Genomic DNA, 21,475 nt, shown 5'->3' on the forward strand with positions numbered 1-21,475 from the left:
ATAAAAGAATACAGAAAGCAAGTGATGCACAATGCAACTGCTCACCCCCTGCTGAACAATGCCCAGCCTGTTCCTGAGCAGCAGCCGCCCCCACACCCCGCCATCCCGCCTCAGTTTTATTGTTCCTCATGATGCCACATGGTTTGGGATAACCCTTGGGCCAGCTGTCCCCTCCCAGCTCCTGCTGCACCCCCAGCCCCCTCTGGCAGGGCAGCACGAGGAGCTGGAAAGTCCTTGTGTGAGCACTGCTCTGTGACAACTAAACCATCAGTGTATTATCACCATTATTCTCATCCTAAATCCAAAACACAGCACCATGCCAGCTACCAGGGAGAAAGTTAGCTCTGTCACAGATGAAACCAGAACAGATCTGTACAAAGTTTCCTAAAGTACTTTTATTAGTTTGTATAGTTTGATATGTGAATCTTCCTTGCTTTTGAATGTTTTTCCTCTATAGTGGAGTTTTTGTCCAGAACTGTCTATTTTTTAGGCAACGGATTGAGGCAGAGAGAACTGAGATCCGGTTCTGGGCACTCAGCACTGTTCAATTGCTTTACTAGAGTTGTGTTTTTAGAAATATTTATAGCGGTGGTTTTAAGTTTAAAAGTGTATGCCATATCCTACTTTAAAAATCGTCTTTTTTTACTTCAGTCACTGTTAGCTACTTACTGCATGACATTCCTCAAATTCTCAAAAGTTTGTTTTATGTGCTGTTAATGTATGCTCAGCTTTCCTTAGTCAAGCCAAGGAAACATTTGCTCTGCACTGTTGGCCAACCGAGTCTTCATAGATCACAGTTTGAGTACCATGAGTTAAAATATTAACAACCTGAAGTGCTTTTTCAGACTAAGATTTCTCCTTATAAGAGCAAGTGGTGAACCCTGGAACTTGTGTTTGTACCTTCAGAATAATGGAGAGCTGCAGCAGCAGCAAAAGTTATCAGCTCTTCAGCGGATGTCAAATCAAAGTAGCGTAACAAATCAGAAAGTTCCCAATGAATTCAAGTATGGAAAGGTTTTGTTTAAGTCCACCTTATTATGTTATTTTATTTGTTTCTGAGTCAATGCAGTCATGAAATTGGCTAAGTTTTCAAATCCATCATCAGTTCCATTTAAAAGCAGCGGAAGTTGCTGAGTCTAGAAGGGTTTTCAGAGAGCGGCAGAAGTAAAAAGCTGGGCACTTGCTCACAAAAATCTAGCCTTACTTGTTTTAAATGCTAGAATGTTATTTAGCTGTATTGTGCTCCATCTCTGAGCTGAATGTCTTTAATAGTAAGTGACATGATTTCATTTTTTTTGGAATACTGATCGCTTTGCAAGCCCAAAGATAAAACAAAAGTGCAGTTATATTATGATTTACATCCAAGTATACTGAATAAGTGAATACTTTTAAAAGAGAATTCCAGATGCAGATTTAAAAATAATTTGGCAGTTTAGATACATAAAGAATAAATTTCCTTTTACATGCAACTGCTTAACTGGAGGAACATCTAATGGCTGTTTCCATTTTAATGTGACTGAATACATACTTTATTCTTATTACTGCCGTCTTTTTAGATTAGACTTAAATATAAACATTTCCAAAGATCAGGGTTATATATGCATTAATTTTCTTTGTGTAGCACTGCAAACAAAAATTGAATTGGTCCATGCATCTTAAGCATCTAAAATATCATTGACTTCAGCATATCTATTTCTTAAATCCTCATAACTGCAATGAAGGTGCAGATTTCAGTAGCAAAAGATGTAGAATTAATCCTGTTTTTTTTTTCTTTTTTTTCTTTTTCCTCCATAAAAAGTACCCAGTCCAGTATTATGATTTTGCAGTTCTTTGCATATTAATTTCAGAGTGTAGCTACGTATCATGCAATAGCCTGTAGCAAATAAACAAACACTTAGAGAAACAGAAGTTTAATACTGGCACTTTTTTCTCCTCCTATTAATAGTTTTAATGGCACTAAATATCTGGAATAACAGAACCACCAAAGTGCAGTAGGTGACAGTCTGAAAAACTGTGCTGAATTACTGATTATAAAAATGCTCTGTATGAAAGGACAGCTTTCCTTTCCATAGATGCAAGTTTTCATCCCTGCAGTATAAAAATCTGAAAAGTGGGCCCAGTTACAGTTTTTGTAATCTGTTTTGCCATAATCCTATTATGTAGGGGTGTATTTTTCATGCTTCTAAAATAACACTTATGGACATATTTTGTACTTTCATCTTTCCTCAAAAAAAAAAAAAAAGAAAAAAAAAGAAAAAAAAAAGAGAGAGAATGGGAAGCCAAAAATTACAAAAACAGGAAGCTTAAAACCAATTTAAATTTTAAATAACATTTTCAGGAGGTGACCGAGAGCAAAGGTTACTTCAGTAAGCAGTTACTAAATTCAGAGAGATACATTATTTATTGAACTTTTCAGACAAGGCATCTATGGTAACCTGATTGTTCTGTATTTACAAAAGGAGTAATTTACATTGATTATTCTCTTGCATAGTTGAATGACAAACCTTTTGAAAGCCAAAGCAGATTTTTCAATGGACCCTGAGACAAAGGAGGTAACACTCCTATTTAAAGGAAAACTTCCCTCCGTAGAATTAAGATAGATTTCTCAGGTGCTTATTTTGGGTCATAAACTACCATAACTTTCAGGCTTTGACAAGTAATCAAGGAACAGAAAACAGGAAGATGCATGGGGAGACTGTGCTTCTATTTTACCTATTAGAGATTTGAACAGGTGCCAATCTGAACAGGTGCCAGATTTTTCTTAGTTTGTTGAGCAATTATTTTAGTACACCTCCACCTGATGGCTAGAAATACATCTGTATGCAGGGGATTTCTCTCTCTTTTTTTCCCATACAAAGTATTTTGGTACGAGTTACGAAATTAAGAGGTTTGACTCTAAATGTCCCAGCACATGACGTTGTGATAAATACACCATGGCAATGTCTTGTGCCCAATGTATTTGCCCCCAGATGTACGGAAGAATCTCCCAAGAACTACCTACTATGGCAAACTACAGTGTGCTTATGGTAGGAAAAGTGTTTTTAAAAATTGTTTTAGGATTCTGGGCTTAATGTGTTTGGTTATGGTGAGAGAAATGTTAATTTTGTGCTTACAGAGTGCTTTACGGTTATTTTGCTTGCTTGTTTTTGGTTTAGATTTCTTTTCAATTGACAGAAAAGGATAATACTTTAATCCCTTTAAACTTGTTTCAGTTTCTGTCTTGAATCAGTTGTGCTAGACTAAGTATATCTTCTACTGAAGAACTCATATTTGGCCTGCACCTCTCTTAATAGATTACACATCAAGTCAAGTCTCTGATTTTTGAGATGGACCTATGAAAGCATTAGCCAAGATTAGAGTATTTTCAGTCCCTCTTTCTCGGTTCCTTACAACTTGTTTCAAACTTGCGGGATTGCAGCTCTGCCGATAGCTTTTGTGTCAAGTATTACATCATTATCACTAGGTGGTGCAATGGCCAGCTGACTCAGGTTCTGCTTCCACGGAAATGTTTCAAAACCACACAGCGGGCTTCGCTTTGACACCGGACTTCCACCCAGCGTGCTGCCCTGGCTTTTACACGCTTGGTAGGCGGTGGGCGGCTGGTTGAGCAGAGGAACGTCCGCAGGGATCGCTGCCGGGAGGTGAAGTCCCAGCGGTGAGCAGCGGCACCCGGCTGCGTCCCTTCCTCGCCGGCACTCCTCAACAAGAAGCTGAGGTACTTGGCAGAAGAGAGACAGCCCTTCTCGCCGAGAAGGAGGGCCGTAAACGGAGAAGGAAGGCTGTAAAGCGCCGCTCTCCGCGGCCCGCCGCCTCACACCTGTGAGGGCGCCTCCCGCCGTGAGGGGCCCTTGGGGTCCCTCAGCGCCGCCCCGAGCCGGCGCTCGGGGAGTTAACGGCGGCGGGGCGGCGCCTGGGGCCGGCGGGAGGCGGCTCGGCAGCGGCCGGGGGAGCCGCGGGGCTCGGCGCGGTTCCCGGCAGGTGAGAGCCGCCGGGCGGTGGCGGTGAGGTGAGGGAGGGAGGGAGGGAGGCGGGCGGCCATTTCGGGCAGCCCCCGGTCCCCGCCGAGTCGCAGCGGAGGTCGGCGGGAGGCGCCCCCAGCCGCCTGTAGCGCCGGGGGACGGGGGGACGGACGGACGGACGGACAGGGGGACAGCTGTCGGGGCGTGTGGCGGTCCTTCGGAACCGAACGGGAGATCCGCCTTGGAGATGCTGCTCGTTCGGGTTCTCCTGAAAACACGCAAACAATAAACAAAACACTGGCTACTGCACGGCCTTAAAACATCTACCAGAGGATTCACATGGATGTCGAGTTAGGCCTCGCCCTGTCTCAGGCTGGACGTTGCTGTCAGCCCGTTGCTCTTGAGCATCAGCGTGGAGGCAGCCGAGGGAGGCAGCCGAAACTTTGGGCACAGCGCTCGCAGTTTCTCCGTGCGTTTCGGCAGGGTGAGGGCGTTGCTGATACTGCTCAAAATCAGGCGGCGGGTGAAGAGCATCCTCTTCATCCTCAGCCGTTCGCCAGCTGGGCACATGAGGATCGCCTTGCTCCTTCACCCCGTCTCCCGGGCCCGTGCTGATACACCTCGGGGTGGCACAGCCCAAGAGCAGCTCTGCATCTCTTCCACAGCACACGCAGCACCTCGCCGCACCGCCGTAGCGGTACCCAAAGCAGCTGACACCTGTCGCACAGCCCTAAGGACGTGCAGTTGTTTCTAAACGTGGTATTTACGCTTTACATCCCTTTGCACAGATTTTGATACGCACTCAGTGCATCTAGTAAATGCGAAGTTTAACTTCCCTCAATAAAATTCATTTTAGATGAAGAAAATAATCATCCTTTCCAAATTCGAATACATTTCCTTTATTCAGTGGCTTTTAACATGCCATCCTCATCTCATCTTTTTTTTTTGTTCTTCAGTTCTTTCAAAATTCACCTGTTTGTAATCCTGTTGCAAAACCGGTTGCTTTCTGTTTCCTTACAGTGTCATCCCTGGGTCTTTAAGAGTTGAAAAGTTGTCTCTGGTAGCTACGTGCTGTCAGGCTCTTTGTAAGGGAGGGTAGAGCAAAACTTTGTGATTCAAGACTTCCTGTAAGGGCATTTCCAGAAAGAAAGAACTTCTGCACGTAGCCTTACTCACTTCTGAAAATAATAACAAATGAATCATCCCGTAATTACGTCTGTCATCGTATTGGTACCAAAGCCCCAGCGATACATTTGTCTATTCAAATGCAGAAAGGAGCTTAATTTTATTTATTTTTTAATAGGTTAGGGTAATGGATTAGAAAAAAAAAGATATTTAAGATGGATGATGGACTAGAGTGCTGGACCTTCTGGGGCTCATATTTGGTTTAGTCGTCTTCACCCTGAGGCTGGGCCAGATAGAAATGCTCTTATGATCAGTAGGAGGAGTTTGACAAAGAGAATATAATGAGTAAGATGTTTCCTGGAACTCAGGTTTCAGGCGTATGACAGTTAGAGATGAGCTGTGGAGACCTTCTGGAGGCAGAGGTAAAAGGGGACTAAATCTGGTTCAGCCGTTGCTGACCATGAGGGAGGTATAGAAGGAAGAGGACTGCCTACTTAGCTTTGAGACTTGCCTCTCTCTGGCCCATAAGCCAGGTGTTGCTTACACTGGAGAGCAGAAGTCGTGGTGAGGTGGGGATTATGTTAGGAGGTGGTTAGTTTCGGTGTCAGTGCTTTGGAAGTGGTGCTGCTCAGTCATAGGAATGGCGGATGTTCATTTTGCTAGAGTTAGAGAAGCTGTAGTGTGGCTGAATTGTTTTTTGGTTTTAATGTTTATGAGTGTGTCATCTCTGTAGAAGGTTTCTATCACTGTTATTGATGCTAGCTCCATAGTTGGGACTATTCTGATGCATTTTTTTTTTTTAATGTAATTCTAGGTTGAAGCATACATGGCTCCTGGGATCTCAAATGAGAAGAAAAATGAAGATGAACAGTCGTCAAAGTAAGATTCAGATATTAATTGTCTTGTCCAAGTTCACACTTACTTTCTTCCTCAAACTGTAAAATTCATTACACAGGCATTTAAGATAAAGTATATGACACAAATATTGATTATAAGATCAAGTATCTACACAGTGCTTTTCTGGATAGCCTTTTTCATTTATCATGGCAGTGAATTTTTCCAAGCGTAGGTGATGCTTTTATTATTTTTAACACGTTGAAATGTTGACTTTGGTTGCTGCCTATAGCTAGACCTGCTTGCTTGAAGAGTTTGAACAAAAATTTCAATCTGTTTGTCTCATCCTTACTTTCAACTTCTTTTAGTAAAATCATATGCGCATGTTTAGTTCACAGATATTCATGTTCTGTTTAAACTCCCAGTAGTTACATTCGCTTTACAGCAGTGTGAGGGAATAAATTGTCTGTTCCATTGAGTTACAGCCCAAGATTTTTATCAGGCAAACTTTGCCTCTACTGTAAATCCTGGGCATTGGTCCCATGTACAGATAGTAATATGCTTACTTTTATTGCTCGTTTTACCTCAGGGTCCAAGTCTGCAATTAGATTTGGATGGACAGATAACAAGTGCAAGCTAGTAACAGTGTGTAACTGCAGTGAGACCGTGGGTTGAAGAGCGTTGCTGGTTGGATATGAGATGAAAAAGGTAAAATATAGACACAGCTGAGGAAGGAAGCTCTATTTAGGCCAGGCGTGAAGACAGTAGTGTTGGCACATACCACTTGACTTTCACAGTACTTTTAACAGAGGCCTCGCCTTTTTCCAGTTTATTTCCTGGAGAGAAGCTTTTATTGCTGGTATTCTCATAAAGAAGGAAATATTTTTTGCTTGTCTGAGAACAAATTGCAAAGTAATTTCAAGTCATAAAAAAAAGCCATTTCAGTAAACACCATCACAGGCAGATATTTCATCTGCATTAGTGACCCATTAGGTATGGGAGGAGAGTCTCACAAAGCCTAACTAACAGGAATTACTCAGAGAGGGCAGCCTGGGAATTCTGCTCATGTGAGCTGGCAATCTCCTGGGCTGTCTGCTCCTTGCTGAAGCGCAGTAACCTACTCTTTATTTCTCCCAGAGTTTATTACTTTCTTGAAGAAAAGGATGAGCTGGGTGGAAGGAGAGGAGAGGAACCACCCACTTTGCTAGGCTGCTCTTTTGTTTGCTGAAGGCAGTAGTTGGTGGTGGGCAGAGACAAACAGGGTGAATCAGGATGTATTGCGTTGACTGTAGTGGCTGCTGCTGAGTAGTTAGTGATGTTAGAGAGTTTCAAGAACAAAAATGATTTAACTTTGGGATTGTAACTATTTTCTTTGCTCTTTGAGGAACAATTCAGTGAACTCGGTATGGGTAGTTAGGAGAGTTTAGACTTCTGAAGGTAACCAGTATGTCCTGCACAGGATTGGTACATAAAGACATAGGACCTGCAGGAAAGCACAGCCCTTCGGAGAAGAATTAGAAGACAGACACGATAACCTAAAACATCAAAAATAACACTAACGCCTATGTTTAGTCTCCAGAGTTGTTCCTGCAAAGTCATTTTTTTTTTTGCATAAACTCCAGGCAAACTCTTTCGTTTGTCTCCTCTGACAGCAGTCTGAATTTGCTGAGCTGTGCTGTGACTGCAGTGAGCGTTCATTAAGCTATTAAGTCATCTTCTTGTGTCTGGAAGATACTTAGTTCTTGATTCTTGATCTCTCAAAAACTGCTTTGAAGTATTGGTCGGTATTTTATTTTAGTCTGTTATTATTGACTAGTCTTTCCTACTTATTTCCACTGAACTTGAAACATCAAGCACAGAAGGAAGATGTTTTATGAATCATTTAGCTTGCTTAGTCCACTTCCAAATTTTCCATGAAGGCAATTCCCATATGCTAAATAGTTCAGTTTTTCCTCATTGCTTTGGCATTTCCTGATTCTTCAAAAAGATTTTTTTTTAAGGTGTATCACTTCCTTAGAAGAAGCAACTTAAAAGGAAGTGAATTCTTTTTGCATTTTCCTCTCTTTCCCTTTTTCTTGCACTATTTTTCTCTTACATGTTTTTTCTTTGCTTCAGATTACCATTTGCTTCTTTCCTGTCCTATTTCCGCTCCTCTGTATTCTTGCTGATTTCAGGATGTTGATTCTTTCCTCCTGGCTGGATGACAGAGTTACAGTGAGCCAAATTGCCAGACATTCTCTTTGGGCCTGTCTATAAAGCCCAAAACTTCCCACCCTTCTCAAGTGGCTAGGAAGATCACTCAAAACACAAAGGTCCGAGTTTGCTTTTCAACTTTATTGTAGACTGCTGATGTGGTAAGGTGGGCTATGGAATATTCCCTGGTCCTGTTCCCATTGCTCTGCTCACCATAATGCCATGCACTTGTTTACAGCTTTAATACTGTTCAAGGTAAAGGTTGCACTGTTGTAAATGCTTCCGTGTGGTAGGATAGTGCAGACATGCTTAGGTGTAGGATTTCCCAACTTGTACTGCTTGAATTTGCAAAATTAGGATCTATTCAGTGTAGGTTTTTGTATATATTCTATATGCTTCAAAATGCTGCTGTCCTGACAGAGGGAATGCGATCCATCTTTGCAACCCTCACCTGGAGAAAATGAAAGAAGACATCCTGTACCATTTTGCTCTTGGGACTGGTACCCATGATTTTCCTGCATTGTTCGGAGATGTAAAGGTAAGAAGCTGCATTTCATTCAGCAAGCCTAAGGCTTTTCTGCAGAAGGTAGAATACAGCAGTCTTCAAAATAAGATTAAACAAGGCTGTGTATCACCAATTGAGGAAGGAGTGGAAAGGGGATAAGACTTGCAGGTTTTTGCTACTATCAGTATCAGTTTGGGATAATGGTTTCTGACTGTCTCTTTTCATATAGTGAAAAGACAAATGCTGTAGTCTCTATTCAGGTAGAATTCCTTTTGGAGGCTTTGAAGTCAATATCTGTATTTTACTAGTTTAAACAGGATGAAGCCTTTGGATGGTGTATGGAAATATAAATATATATTCATAATTTTTCTTAATGGCCTTTTAGAATAATTATGAGAAGAACCACATCTGTGAATAGCTTTGTGTTAACTTAAGGTGTTTGCATACTTATGTTTATCTTTGCATGTTCTTTGATGACCTGAATCATACAAGTAATTTTGTTTTGTTGAATTCCATCCACACCAGTTTGTATGTGTTGGAGGAAGTCCTTCACGGATGAAAGCTTTTATTGCCTACATAGCTGAAGAACTGGGACTTGGGAGCCAAGGTGGTGACTATCCTAACATCTGTGCGGGAACTGACCGTTATGCAATGTACAAAGTGGGACCTGTTTTGTCAGTCAGTGTAAGTGACCATTCAAAACATAGAATTGGAATGTAAAAGTGTCCATATATCTCACATACAACAGATAGTGGCCATAGTTCAGTGATGTGGTTCAAAGTAGAAAATATGAATGCATATTTCTTTTAAACACTTAATAGAGTCAGGTTTTAAAGGGTTTTTAGCCGTGTTCAAAATAGTCCCATTGGTTAATTAAGATTTCCTTTTTAGCCCTTTCTTGTAAAAGGGCAGGTTTCCAAAACCTTGATTCCTTTCTTGTCTATTTTTCCCCCGCATACCCCTGAGGTGTTGCAGGGACAGCCTTATAAATGTTTTGAGCAGACTGACTATGGTCTTATCCCTACTCTTTATCCTGTATAATGGGAAAAAAAAAAGATCTCTTGATGTATGTGGGGCATTGAAAAAAATGGCTGTATCACATTCATATCTAAATACCTACAGTGGCATTTTCAAATGTGTTCCCATAGCTTAAGAGTAGCATTCCATGGGACTTGTGCTGCCAACTCATTTTAAAACTCGTACCTTTAATTTGTAGATAAATTACACACTTGAATCGCAACAACATAACTGTAGTATCACTCTGTACACTTCCTTTTGACATTATCATACATGTTGAGGTGGACTTATATTTGCTGAACTTTGTGACTAAATAGTAACAATTGTGTTTTGAAAACCTTTAGCTTAACTAGTCACTAGTATTTCAGGTTGGTAAAAAATCAGAGTGGGGTTTTCCTTGTGTTTAAGAAAAGTTCTGTGATGAAGTACATTTGAAAACTTAGGAAAGGACACTGATTGTAATTTTGAGAATGTAAATAGGTTGTGATTCAGGATTTTTTAGAAATATTGAACTTCATCCATAGTCTGCAAATTCAGTGTGAGTCCTTCTATTTGCTGTTCAGAGTTTCTTTAGTAGGCCCATAAGGTTAGGGTTTTTGCCAGAGTGAGTTAAGAGACATTTGGAAGAACGTATCAAGAGGGAGATATCGTCTAACTCCTTCTTCCGTATATATTTTGCATTGTCTATGTGAATGTCGAACATGAATTTCTGCTTTCATTTCAGCACGGTATGGGCATTCCTTCTATTTCAATCATGTTGCACGAGCTGATCAAACTGTTGTATCATGCCAAGTGTTCCAACATAACCCTTATTCGCATTGGCACCTCGGGTGGAATAGGTATTTCCCCTCTTGATTTCTTTTTTTCTTCAAACCAATGAATGTCTGTAGGGGAGTAGAGTGTCTCTTTGAAAGTAAGTGATTGGTGGTAAAAACAGTTGTCTGCAGGAGACTGAATACATTTAATCATGTATCTTTTCTTTTATTTCCTGTTCCTAATTGTCTTTCCATATAAAACAATGAATCATTTTGCTTCTATAATTTTGCAAGAAAAGGTAGTATCAGCTTCTCTGGAAAGACAAAATGCACGGAAGGGATCTGACGGAGTGAGAAGGACATTCCTGCCCTTTATGAAATAAGAGATAAGAAAGAATATATGAGGAAAAATTCAAAATTTTATTCTTTCAAAAACATTTGCAATAATAAACTGAAGCAGTTAGGCATGCACAAAGAAAATCCCTTAGTGAATTCAGGGGCAAAATTGCCACCTTTAAAAGAAGCAGGATAGGGTCAAGATGTATGTTTTTATGTCTGTGGAAACTAAGCATTAACTACATTATGCAACTGTATCTGTTTCTTTTTACTGCAGGTCTGGAGCCAGGCTCAGTGGTTATCACTAGGCAGTCTGTAGATGCCACCTTCAAACCTCAGTTTGAACAGGTTGTTCTGGGAAAAACCATAATTCGCAGCACAAATCTAGATGAAGAGCTAGCTAAAGAGCTGATGCAGTGCAGTAAAGAAATCAATGAATTCAATACAGTCATTGGAAACACTATGTGCACTTTGGATTTCTATGAAGGTAAGGCTAGCAACAGGCCAACAGAAGTATATTGGTAAGCAGCAACAGATCCTTACCAAACTGTTTTAACATTAAGGTTCCCGTCCAATGAAAATACCACATCCCACACTTTGAGCTGTCCTGTCAACTATCATTAACCTAGGTTTTAATATACTTTAAATCAAGCACTGTGCTTAGCAATTTGCTGTATCAAACTTTTAATTTTGTGGGGAATTATTCTACCCACCTCAAACGGGTCCTGTGAAATGCCTATAGTCCACTATACGCTTTTCATGTACTTGTCAGTTAGGTATGTCCGTCACAAAATTTCAGTAATTTACTGAGTTACCAAGAGTACAAGAGGAGTCTTTTGTATCTGTTTTGTTTTGTTTCTCAACTGGTTCAATATCTAAAGGTTTTTTTTTTTGTTGTTTTTTGTTGTCTTTTTCCTAAAAGAAACGTTGGAGCTTGTTTCCCATGCACAACTGAAGACAGTATTTAGCTGAGTTGTGTCAGTGTTGCTACACAGGAGAGGCAAACCTCCAAGGCTTACTTAGGGTTAGTGTATAGACATTCAGTTGCTTTTCTGGTCTCCCAGATCTGTTAATAAAAATCTTCCAAATCTTGCAAGAACGGATTGTAGACTGCACCTCATACTGCTTGCTCTAGCAGTTACTGGCAACGTGAGGTGACTAAAGGTTCAATGTGCAGGGGAACACATGCTGTTGCTAGTCTACAAGATGGGTCAGAAGAAGACAATATCAGTTTGTGTATCTCCTCAGACATGAATTACAGGGCCAAGCAACACTTAAAAAAAAAAAAAGCATCAGGAATGTTTTCAGTACATAAGCAAGAACTGAAAAAAAGCTCAGGGACATGAGTTTAGGAATACACCTCCTGAAAACAAAAAGATACTGAGTAAATCACTGTGTCATACTGCACGTAAGGTGTTACCATTTTATCTGTAGGCATTAGTCTTAATTTGAACAAACTAATTTTCTCAAAGAATGGTGTTAGTATTCACTATTTAGCTTAAGAGACTCCTCACCTCTTACCTTTTTAAGGTACTATCAGAAAGGCATTTTGAGGCCTGGCAGTTTTTCTAGGCAATGATTAAACATGCAGGAAAAAATGCAGCACTTCTATACAGCTTAAAGGAGATGTAGTTTGTTGCAGAGTTCTGACACATGTCCCACATGGGAGAAACTACTTGTTACATTTTCCTGTTTATGAATTTGAGGGTTTAAGATGGAGAAGACCAATTAAGTTATCATGAGTCACATTATAAAAAATTCAAGTAATACATAGAAACTCTAGAAATAGCAAAGAATCACTTTGTCTTATTTCTCTTGCATGTGAAAAAAATATTAGTAGTAAATAGTAGTAAAACCTGGACACTGTATAGGGGAAACTGCAGTAATTGGGTATTTTAGAAACTGAATTTTTTCTGTGACGTCCTCCATCTGAAAATTTCTACGAAATGGCTTTGCAGGACAGGGCAGGTTGGACGGTGCAATCTGCTTATATAATGAGGAAGAGAAGCTGCAATATTTGAAAGCGGCTTATGATTCTGGTGTCAGAAACATTGAGATGGAATCTTCTGTCTTTGCTGCAATGTGCAATCTGAGTGGTGTCAGAGGTAAGCTAACCTGAATTTGCTTTATTCAAGCTAGAGGATTTTTTCTGCAGTGCTGGCAATTTCTGGCAAAATCTGTGAATGTGGCTTTAATAGACCTTCTGCATGAAACATCTCTGGTTATAGTTCTGTTACTGTAACTGCTTGATTTGTGTCATATGTATTCAAAACTTATGCAAACTGCTTCTCAAATTTCTTGTATAGTTTAGGCCTGGTCATTTGTTATTCCAGCCCTCGGCAAGCACATAAATCATAAAAGTACCTAATTACCCTATAGGACTACTTTGTTTTATTCATTTAGTTCTTCAAGTTTGCTGGAAGCGACTGGTTAATTTAATCAAGTGGCTGATTCTCATATAAGTAAAATTTTAATCACTTTCTATACATTCATATCAAATTGAAAACTGATGTATTTCGTGCAGACTTATAGCTGTAATTCTTAAACAGTTAAAGATCTTTGAAAGCATCATGAATAAACCATTCCTAATTATAAAATGAGATTTTAATATTTTCCACAAGCTAATTTTCAGTACATTTTAGTGAAAAAACACCAATTAAAATGATGCAATACAGCATCTGCCCACTTACCATGTTAACTGTAGTCTCTCACTTTCTTTGGCAGAGAGTCTGCTAATTTAAAACATCTATGTTTCTCAAACTGCCTTAGGCACAAGGAGGAGGAGATTAACAAAAACAAGGAAAAAGGCCAATACTTACATTGAACGCCTTCTGTTCTAACTGACATGAGAGTGATTAAAAATCTAGCCCATTAGTAAGCCATTAGGTATCAGTAAGCCATTAGGTAGCATGCTCCTTTTTGCTGTCTCTACTTTGTAGGTTTGCAGTGTGTGATACTGTTCATGCTCTGCAAACTGTCACCAGCAGAAGCCCAGGTACAGAAGAACAATGGTAGAGATCAGCTTGAGTGAAGGGAGGGATTTGGTGCTCTGATTATCAAAAAGTAGCAGGTTAGCCTGAGATGATCCACAAGATCCTCATCTATTTTCCAGGCTCCCACAAACGCTGAAGCAGCTTATCTGCTGGCTCCTGGATTTACAGTGCAGGAATTCGAGTTAGGGGTAAGGTAGATGACAGTGGGCGGCAAATGTCTGCTAGAACAGACAGTTCTCTGATCAGTTCCTACCAGTCAATCCCTGGATAGTTATGAAATATAATTCCTATCCAGAAAAACATGAGTTGTGATATGAGTATCTGGAGATACCTAAGAGCTCTTGCTCTGCTAATCTATTGATCAGTTGTCTTAAACTGTTTGTAACTTTTTTTTTTTTATGCCATCCATAGCATGTTAGTCCTGTAGTGTTTTATGGTACTGCACACTGTTTTCTCGGGTTTGTTTTCTATCACATGTTCTCATCTCATAGCTGTTTGTTCAAATGTTTATCATTTTGGACTGTTGAAGTGCCAGAATGTCATTCCTAACTAATACTGTCTTTTCATTTCTAGCTGCTGTAGTGTGTGTTACTCTTCTGAATCGTCTTGAAGGGGATCAGATTAGCAGCTCACATGACGTACTTGTGGAGTACCAGCAGAGACCGCAGAAATTAGTGGGATATTTCATTAAGAAAAGTCTTGGGAAAGTATGAAATGTCCATCTTTGGTTTTTAGAAGCAGCAGGCTTTTACACAGCTGAAGTTATGGTCATAACTTCTGTGCATTAAAGGTCTTTTGCCTCAGAATAGCTTACAGCATTCCATGTGTCCGTGGAAGTTAATCACTTATCTCAGTGTGCTTTGGAAACTGAATGTGCTGAATGGACTTCAGTTAAGATTAATTTAGTTTTGTGTTGCTGGGATTTAAGACTCGCTTTTCTGTGAATTGGAAAGTGGATCTGTTGTGAAGGACAAGCTTGCCGTAATGTATGAAAAAGCTTTATTTATCCCTGCTGCTGAAGAAAAAGTAAGAAGAAAATCAAATGTTTCTTGCAAAGTACTTGCAAACCACCAAATTAAAATTAACTTCAGAATTCTAATCCTTTCACATTGTATTTAAAATATATATATATATAATTGTCTTTGTTGCTTTACTTTGTAAAGAAAACTTAGAGTGAATGCAGTTTATTTTTTCCAGACTTTGACAAATAAACAGTATTATTTTCATATATTAAAATTTCATGAAATTGCAAAGTGTGAGACTAAATTTCCTCAGCATTAAGGACTTGATGCTTAGCTGTTGAACATCTCTACTTCAGAGATCCTGAATTAACTCAATAATTAACCCAAGAAGTTCATTCATGTCCCATTTTAACTATGCCATTGAATCAGCATCCAGGAAACACACTAGTAATATTGCATTGAAGAACTTGAAATCTTTTGCTGAATCATGGTCCCTGCTGACTGAAGAGGAACCAAAGGCATTCAGGAGATGCACAGCATCTTCACAGGACTGCATGATGATAGTTCATTTTCTTCCTCACATTTTTTTCCTTTTTGAATTGGTTTTCATCTCCACACCTTCAGGACGTAGCGTTCACTCTTGCAATGGTTTCCAGGTCTTCAGAAAAAAGGGAGAGTACTTATTGACTGTACGTGCTATCAAAACCATTTCTGCAAAGTTTTCTGTGCTCATTGGCCTAGCAGTTGTTTTTTATTCTTATTTTTAAATCGTGGTCATTGCTGCTTTGTGGTTAGAGTATAAATATGTGGTCAACTAAAGAAAAATGCATTTATCTCTCTCTACTGCAATGGATAGGACAGCTGTAGTAGTAATCATTGGTTAAAAGACTGAATAAACTCTCAGAAGAGCTGTTCCTGATCCAGCTAATGTAGATTTTCTTTCTGATGGCAGTAGTCTGTAACGCTCTCTGAACAGGCATGAGAGTTAGATCTGAGAGGGAGTGATGTGGTAGTAGGCACCGACATCACCAAGAAGTGACAGAAACTGGAAGAATTTGATGCATGTATTAAAAAGGGAAGGGATGGCTCATGTGGTTGGGAAACTGCTAACGAGGACTAATTTTAAATTTGATAACTTTTAAACTGTAGGACATAGTGGAGGTGGATAGGGGAAAAGAGAGGGTTTTTTTATTTTTTATTTTATCCAAACATGGTTTAAATTCCTGTGATTTACTAATTTAGTCTTCTTTCAATTTTAAAAACAGTTTTTCTCATTTTACGTTCAAGATATACAACAAAGGTAAGCTTTTCAAAAAAAGCTTATTTTTGTTTCCCCCAGTTGAGGGAAGGAGTTGGGAGGGAAGAATTCCACATTTTGTTTGAACTGTTCCTCCCTTACTTAAAAAAACAAAAGGAAAATCTGTGGTTAGCTGTGCCCAGTAGTTGCCTGGGCATTGCATGAAACCCTGCGGGGTCCCGGGAACTGTGTGGCAAAGAGCATCCTTGCCTGCAACCTCCTGTTCCCAGACCAGTAGGAAGGAAATAAAAATGAGATTGCATAAGAAGCAGCGTGCCACCCTCTTCTAGGCTGACGAGAAGCCTACGCAGAGTTGGTTGGTATGGGTTTGGAAGAGAGAAGCCCCAGCAGACTCCCCTTCCATGTTCTTCTCCTTCCCACTGTTCATTATGACATTGTACTTCTCTTTCTGCTAAAATATTTTTCTTCTGTGCTTTCTGAAGGTGAAGTAAGGGGATGTATGGTTTAAGAAAAAGAAAATTAGAAATCAAAGGAGACCAAGTATCCTGTTGTTTTCCACTGGTCACCATCCTGTAATACTGTATTCCTAATACAAGAAGGTGCTACATAAACACATCCTACATCCAAAAAAATCCTCTTAACTTCAGAGGAAACTTGCCAGAAAGCTACCCTGATAAGAACAATTGCATTATCCCTAGTGACTGCAGCTGGACAGAAAGATAAAGAAATGACTCAGCTGTGTGCATCCGGCAGTGTAGCTACCTTCCTGTGGGTTTTACAGAGAGGTCCATAAAGAATTCTAAAATATTTAACAGGCTTTTATATGCAAATTAATCTTTAATGTCAGCCACTTATTATTCTTTCTGTATCATATGGAAAATCAGCATATGTAGGTTGCAGAACATGAATCAGGATTTGGAGCAGTGATATTTTTAAAGTTACAAAGGACCTGCAATGCATGTTTGATGTTAGATGGTGCAGCATCTCTTGGTACATCTACAAATCCTGCAAACACCAGAAAACTCAGTTTCAAACCAAAGGCCCACTTTTGCTGTCTGTGTCACAGTCTACCTAGAAATACTCTACAGAATCAGGTTACTGCAGAGATCAGAAGGGATAAAAGCCAAGGAGAAAGGCAGAAGATACAACTAAGATGGAAGCATGAAGGTATGGAGGGAGAAAAGAGCTGGGTTTCTACTGATGGTCGGTTTCTTGATTCCTGGTGTTCTGGCCTTACCCTACCTTTCTGTTTAAAGAAATGGTTGAACCATGATGAAAGCAGGTTAAAACACATTTATTTCACATTTGGAAAAGGCTGAGAATGGGCAGTGACTTGATTAGGGATTTGAAGAAATGAGTCTCTGTTTTTAGTATCTTGAAGTACTTCAGAGAAAGATTTCCTTTAATGGAAGTTATGAGAAGTCCTAAAATGAAGATTACGGAATGACCTATTGCCAAAAGTGCTTAGAGTATAAAAGCTTTTATCCTCTAAAAAATAAGTAAAATAATTCTTACTTGAGGATATTTTCAGTATTTCCTGAAAGTGTAATTATACATATTTAACGTGCAATATATTTCTAAACATTCTTCCTGAGTCCTTTCAAGGCCTTATCTGTGGGTTATGTAATAGTTGCATTTCCATCTCATGTCCTCATGGATCTGAATATGTTCCTGAATCAAACGCATAAAGACCTGCAGTTTACACAGCTGAATAGGAGATGTGTTTCATTTCCACTGACAAGCAGGGAGAAAGAAAACAGTGAGCGAATGAATGCGTGTGGACGTGCCCATCGGCACTCCCTTCTGCCCTGAATGCAACACTCTCGGGACTGGGAGCAGCTGAGCTTTGGGGACCAGATCTGTGTGCAAAGACTGACTGCAAGAAAGCACAGTAGTGCAACTTGATGATACGACTGCTGTTTAGTACAAGATGCTGAGGTTTTCTTTCCCTGAAAGTTTCTTGTTTTTTAAGTTGGAGTGACTTAAATACGTGCTCACTCTTTCTAAAATAATTACCACTTCATATTTTATTTCAGAGTACAAATTAAACTACAGTTAAAAAGAAGTCCTCAGCCTATGGTGTAATGTAGAGAAAGCAGACCACTGAACAAAACAACATTAAATCTGAAACTCTTGGCTACAGTAACAGCAGGAAGGATAGTGCTGACAGGGGCAATGCTTCTGCGCAGGCTACAAACAAAATGCAGCAGCAGCAAAGGACAGACAAAGCTGGCTTTACACGACACAGAAACCTGATTCCAGATGCTTCTTGTCAGCTTGTAACTGTGAGAAAATTTTCCAGAGTTTACCATCAGCCTGTCATATAACAAGAATTCAGTTCCAAGAGCTGCCCAGAAGCTCTTACCAACTACTAGCCTCTGTAAAATTCAGACAGCTTTGTTCAATGCAGAGCTCCATTTTAACCAACCCTATTATTTGGCCTTGCCCACTACTAACATTTTTCATCATATCCTAACTTTGCACACAGGAAGCCTCTCCCAGGAAAGATGCTGCTAACTGCAGTCATCCTGCCGGCGCTTTGTCTGCAGAGCAGGGCTGTGCCATGTCGATATTTACCAGTAGTGCTCCTCATGCTGTTAAAAGGAAAGCCTTGTGATCCTGCAGCAAGCTTTGAGAAACAAGTTGTGGGTGGCGTTAGGAAAATATGCTAGTTTACCTGATTCCCAGCCATATTCTCACACAACTAGACTGCATTCCCGTCTACCAAACAATATTTGTAGCTCCTGGCCTTTAATCTCTTTAACATATAAAACCAAGTTTCTTTGAATGTGCTTGCCAACTGAATTGCAATTAGCATACATTAAAACTGTAGGCTAGACGTGGCATGCTGATGTTGTCATAAAGTAGTCAGGTTTTAAAACCCAAGCTGGATGCTGGCAGAAGGTTTGCTGCCTCTTCTGCCCCCGTGGTTCTGGATGTCCCACGCATGCAAAAAATAAACATCTAAGTCAGCACCATGGCAAAGCTAAGCTAGGCAGAAACAAAAGAGCACAGGTCACTCTGTCCTCCCTTGGCGATCTGATTCTGAACATATATGTATTTTTTTTTTCCATTCCAGAAGGAATGAGTGGAGCACGTATGAGCTTCTAATTTGCCCTGTAGTGTTCAAGATCTTGCTGTTGACTACAGCTGCTCTGTTAAGGAGCCCTGAAAGCTTTTCATTTATTTAGCCTGCCAGCAACTGTGCTGCATTTGAATCTTTGTAAGCTCTTTGTACATGTAACTCCTAAACAAACTTGCTATTTAAGAGTAGTACTTACACAGGTTACTGCCCGACACTGTAGTGATGAAGCCTAGAGCATGCAAAACAGGTTCCAGGATGGCAGCAAAACAGATGATATTTTTCCAAAAATATTAGAACCAAGTTGCTTTTCCAGCATATCTGATTAATTTTTAATATTATTGTCTCTTTTGTGCCAAGGGTTTTTCAGGGAGGGTTGATTTCATATTTCTCATATTTCTAGAACATTGCAAATGATACAATCAAGCTCACAGTTCTAAAGCAGCGTGTTTAAGAAGTATTTTCCCAGAATGCCAACAAAGGGATTGTTCTTGGATGGATGTTTATGAGGTTATCTTTTACTTTAATAATTTTGTTCTAGAAAAAGAAGTCTACTACTAGAAAACACCTTACTAGGCAATAATTAATTTCTTTAGGAAAGGATAATGATATGCGAGGGTAAATGAAATTAACATCTCCCCGGTGAAAGTCATTTTGTCTGTTTGATGTCTTATATAGTAAAAATGATGAGTCATTAATTAGTACTGACTATTAATTGCATACAAAACCCTTGTTTCCTGTACCCATGAAAAAGTTGTTCAGCATTAAAAATTGGAAGGCAATATTTATGAGTTTGTAATTATATAGAGCATAATTAATTATGTACATCACACGGTCAGATGAGCAGAGATTTTGCAGAATTACTTGCTCAAAATAATTTGGCAAATTGTTCACATGAACTGTTTTAGCTTACATACCATCAGGAACTGTCTTCCATATTAGTTGTTTTGATAATAACTACTTGAAATTCATTACACTGACTGATTAGTTTATCATTTCCTACAAATCACCTGGTATAGATTCTGGCCCCTAGCTTTCCAAAATGGCTGTGCAAACCCATATATATATGTGAATATATGTGTATACCTGTACGCATATTCACAGCATTCAAGTATTGACAAATACTTGTTTAAGAATGCATACTTAGACTGTGCACAGAAATTTCATCTCAGCTGTCTCAGAATTTCATCTTTGCTCTTGGAGGGCAAGGCTACTACTATATGTACTCTGAAATAGCAGAGATTTTAGCATTGCTCAACTAGAAGCAAAAACATCCCTTATGCATGGGATGATGGGAGAGGTGAGGTGTGGGGGCACAGCAGTCCTGAGGACATTTACATTTCTATTTAAGGCTAAGTGGAGTAATTTTTCAGGAGGGAAGGGAAGGGAAGGGAAGGGAAGGGAAGGGAAGGGAAGGGAAGGGAAGGGAAGGGAAGGGAAGGGAAGGGAAGGGAAGGGAAGGGAAGGGAAGGGAAGGGAAGGGAAGGGAAGGGAAGGGAAGGGAAGGGAAGGGAAGGGAAGGGAAGGGAAGGGAAGGGAAATCCATCTTGTTTGAAGAATAAGCGTTCAATTAGTCCTGTTCTGCCATCACTGCATCTGTGATTTCTGCTTTACAGGGAGGAGATTTTTACTGGTATGTTAAATTTTATAAGTCCACAACAAGTAATCTGTTGTGTATAATCTGTGTTGTGTGATCTGTATAATCTCTTTTTTATTAATTTCTCTACTTCTTGAACCCACAGAAAATTAAAAAAAAAAAAAGGCAATTGGCACCATTTCAAATACAAAGATTTTATCAGGTTGATCAGTCAGTTTAACACGAAGTGGAGTACATAAGCTTCACAGTTTACATAAGCTTCAAAGCTTTGGCCTCTGGAGGACCAAAGTTGGGAAAGGAAAGCTCAGGTACTGGGCATAAGACATCACTGGAACATTCTCCCATGGAAACTGGAAGAACTTAGTGGACCTACAGGTAAAAAATTGCTCACAGCAGAAGCATCAGACTTCTTAATTTTTTAGATTGCCTTCTTAGCTTAAATCTAGTGGAAGTCAGATTTCTTATTAATGACTTCTCTATCTAAGTAAGTATTTGGAGATTTTACTCTTTAAGAACGAAAAATAGCCATGAATGTTAAGTTGTCTCTTTCATTCAATCACAATAAAATTTGCAGAAAGTGTAATGAAGCAATTTACTCAGCAGTAAGGGAAAATACAGAACACTTGTTCAGACACAGAACTGTCCTAATTAGCGTGCACGTGTGATTCCTGGTTCAGATTTTGGGTGGCTTGAATCACCTACTGTAGTGCCTGCCTACATTGACTGTAGAGAGAGCTTTTGGGGATCAGATTCTATCTCAGGCAGTTCATCTGGGCAGAGCAAAACACACAGAAGGTTTACACTACTGCCCAACGTGACATCCCCAATGAGCAGGGCAGTCATCCTCACCCCATGCTAA

At 39.7% G+C, this 21,475-nt stretch overlaps 1 protein-coding gene across 6 annotated transcripts; it reads left to right on the forward strand.

Moving 5' to 3' along the window:
• Positions 1-2,954: 2,954 nt before the first annotated feature.
• Positions 2,955-14,970, forward strand: UPP1 (uridine phosphorylase 1). Of its 6 annotated transcripts, none has more exons than XM_080581869.1 (8): positions 2,955-3,026; positions 5,899-5,963; positions 8,532-8,649; positions 9,142-9,300; positions 10,358-10,472; positions 11,002-11,211; positions 12,683-12,829; positions 14,291-14,970. In XM_080581869.1, the coding sequence occupies exons 1-8, from the start codon at positions 2,970-2,972 to the stop codon at positions 14,428-14,430; spliced, it is 1,011 nt and encodes a 336-aa protein (XP_080437995.1). In that variant the 5' UTR covers positions 2,955-2,969; the 3' UTR covers positions 14,431-14,970. The 6 variants fall into 6 exon arrangements, with proteins under 6 accessions (XP_080437995.1, XP_080437997.1, XP_080437999.1 ...); XM_080581871.1 differs by lacking the exon at positions 2,955-3,026 and adding an exon at positions 3,085-3,715; XM_080581873.1 differs by lacking the exon at positions 2,955-3,026 and adding an exon at positions 3,787-4,006.
• Positions 14,971-21,475: the final 6,505 nt, after the last annotated feature.

Source organism: Anser brachyrhynchus (assembly GCF_964034855.1).
Source record: "Anser brachyrhynchus genome assembly, chromosome: 2".
Lineage (NCBI taxonomy): Eukaryota > Metazoa > Chordata > Aves > Anseriformes > Anatidae > Anser > Anser brachyrhynchus.